This window comes from Eurypyga helias, unplaced genomic scaffold (genome assembly GCF_000690775.1).
Source record: "Eurypyga helias isolate BGI_N326 unplaced genomic scaffold, ASM69077v1 scaffold34903, whole genome shotgun sequence".
In the NCBI taxonomy this organism is placed as follows: Eukaryota; Metazoa; Chordata; class Aves; order Eurypygiformes; family Eurypygidae; genus Eurypyga; species Eurypyga helias.
In genome coordinates, this window is record NW_010242411.1 from 1 (window position 1) to 1,047 (window position 1,047).

The 1,047-nt window shown below is 51.0% G+C and overlaps 1 protein-coding gene across 1 annotated transcript; it reads left to right on the forward strand.

Annotated features, from left to right (window-relative positions):
• Positions 1 to 444: 444 nt before the first annotated feature.
• On the forward strand, positions 445 to 558 carry LOC104507715 (cystatin-like; the record flags this gene model as incomplete). Its single annotated transcript, XM_010149078.1, has 1 exon — positions 445 to 558. A coding segment is annotated over one exon (114 nt), but the record flags the coding sequence as incomplete, so codon positions are not given.
• Positions 559 to 1,047: the final 489 nt, after the last annotated feature.

Here is a 1,047-nt window from a genome sequence, read left to right on the forward strand (position 1 = left end):
CACCCGGCGGGAGGAGCAGCTGGAAGGGCGGCCTGTGGGATTTCGCTGCAGGAGGAGCAAGCCTCCAGCTTGCCGAGCTGTTCAGGCTGGGTGTTTTCCACAGAAAGCGAATAAAAGTCTTTTTTTTTTATAGGTTGGGTCTTGTCAGCCTGCATGCCCTTAGGTGGTGTGTGTTGCTGAGAAAGGTGGTTCCTTACTCTGCTGATGGGTTAACGCATGTCTGTTTACTGAGGGAGCTATGCTCTGAGGCTTGTTTACTTGGATGTTATTTCCCGTTTTTGAAAGGCTGCCAAGCGCCTCTTCTGTGGAGGCTGCCACACACGATCCCCTCTGTACTTTGGAGTCTGTTTTCTATTGTGTAACTAGAAAACTGCCTGCTTCCCTTGTCAGAGAGCCCTGTTGTACATACTGTGAATAAAGCTGCTTCTGCTTGTCTTGTTGCAGATTGTGGCTGGAATCAATTACACGATAAAAGTTGAAGTTGGCCGGACAACTTGCACCAAGCAACCAAGTGATCCCCAGAGCTGTGGTTTCCATCCTGAGCTGCAGATGGCTGAGGTAGGCTCCGGCGCACAGCGTGCCTGCCCCTGGCTTTCCAACCCCTTCCTTCTGACTGGTCTAGGTCAGAGAGGTATGGGCAGTGTCCCCTTTCTGCTCCAGCCAAAAGGAGAGACCTCATGCCTTTATACTTAGCAAGATGCTGCCCTTGCAGAACTTGTCTTGCTAGATGATGGTGACAGAGAAGGCAGAGCCTTTTAGCCTATTTTGTAAGTGGGGATCTGAGGCTATGGTGTGTGGAGGCATGCGTGTGCCTCAATCCTCTTAAGTGCTCATTGTCTGGGTCACAAGGATAGACAGAGGAAACTGCCAGGCTTAAGGGTGCCCTGGTTCAGTCCAGCATCCTGAGTCCCCATACCCTTCTCTCCTCCTCTTTTCCCATGGTGATGTAAACGTGCTTGACTTGACATGCTTTCCTGGGGGACTTGTATTACTGTGAATAGTGCTTTGGGCTGAGCAGTGATCACGAGAGGCCGTTTACCTCTGTTC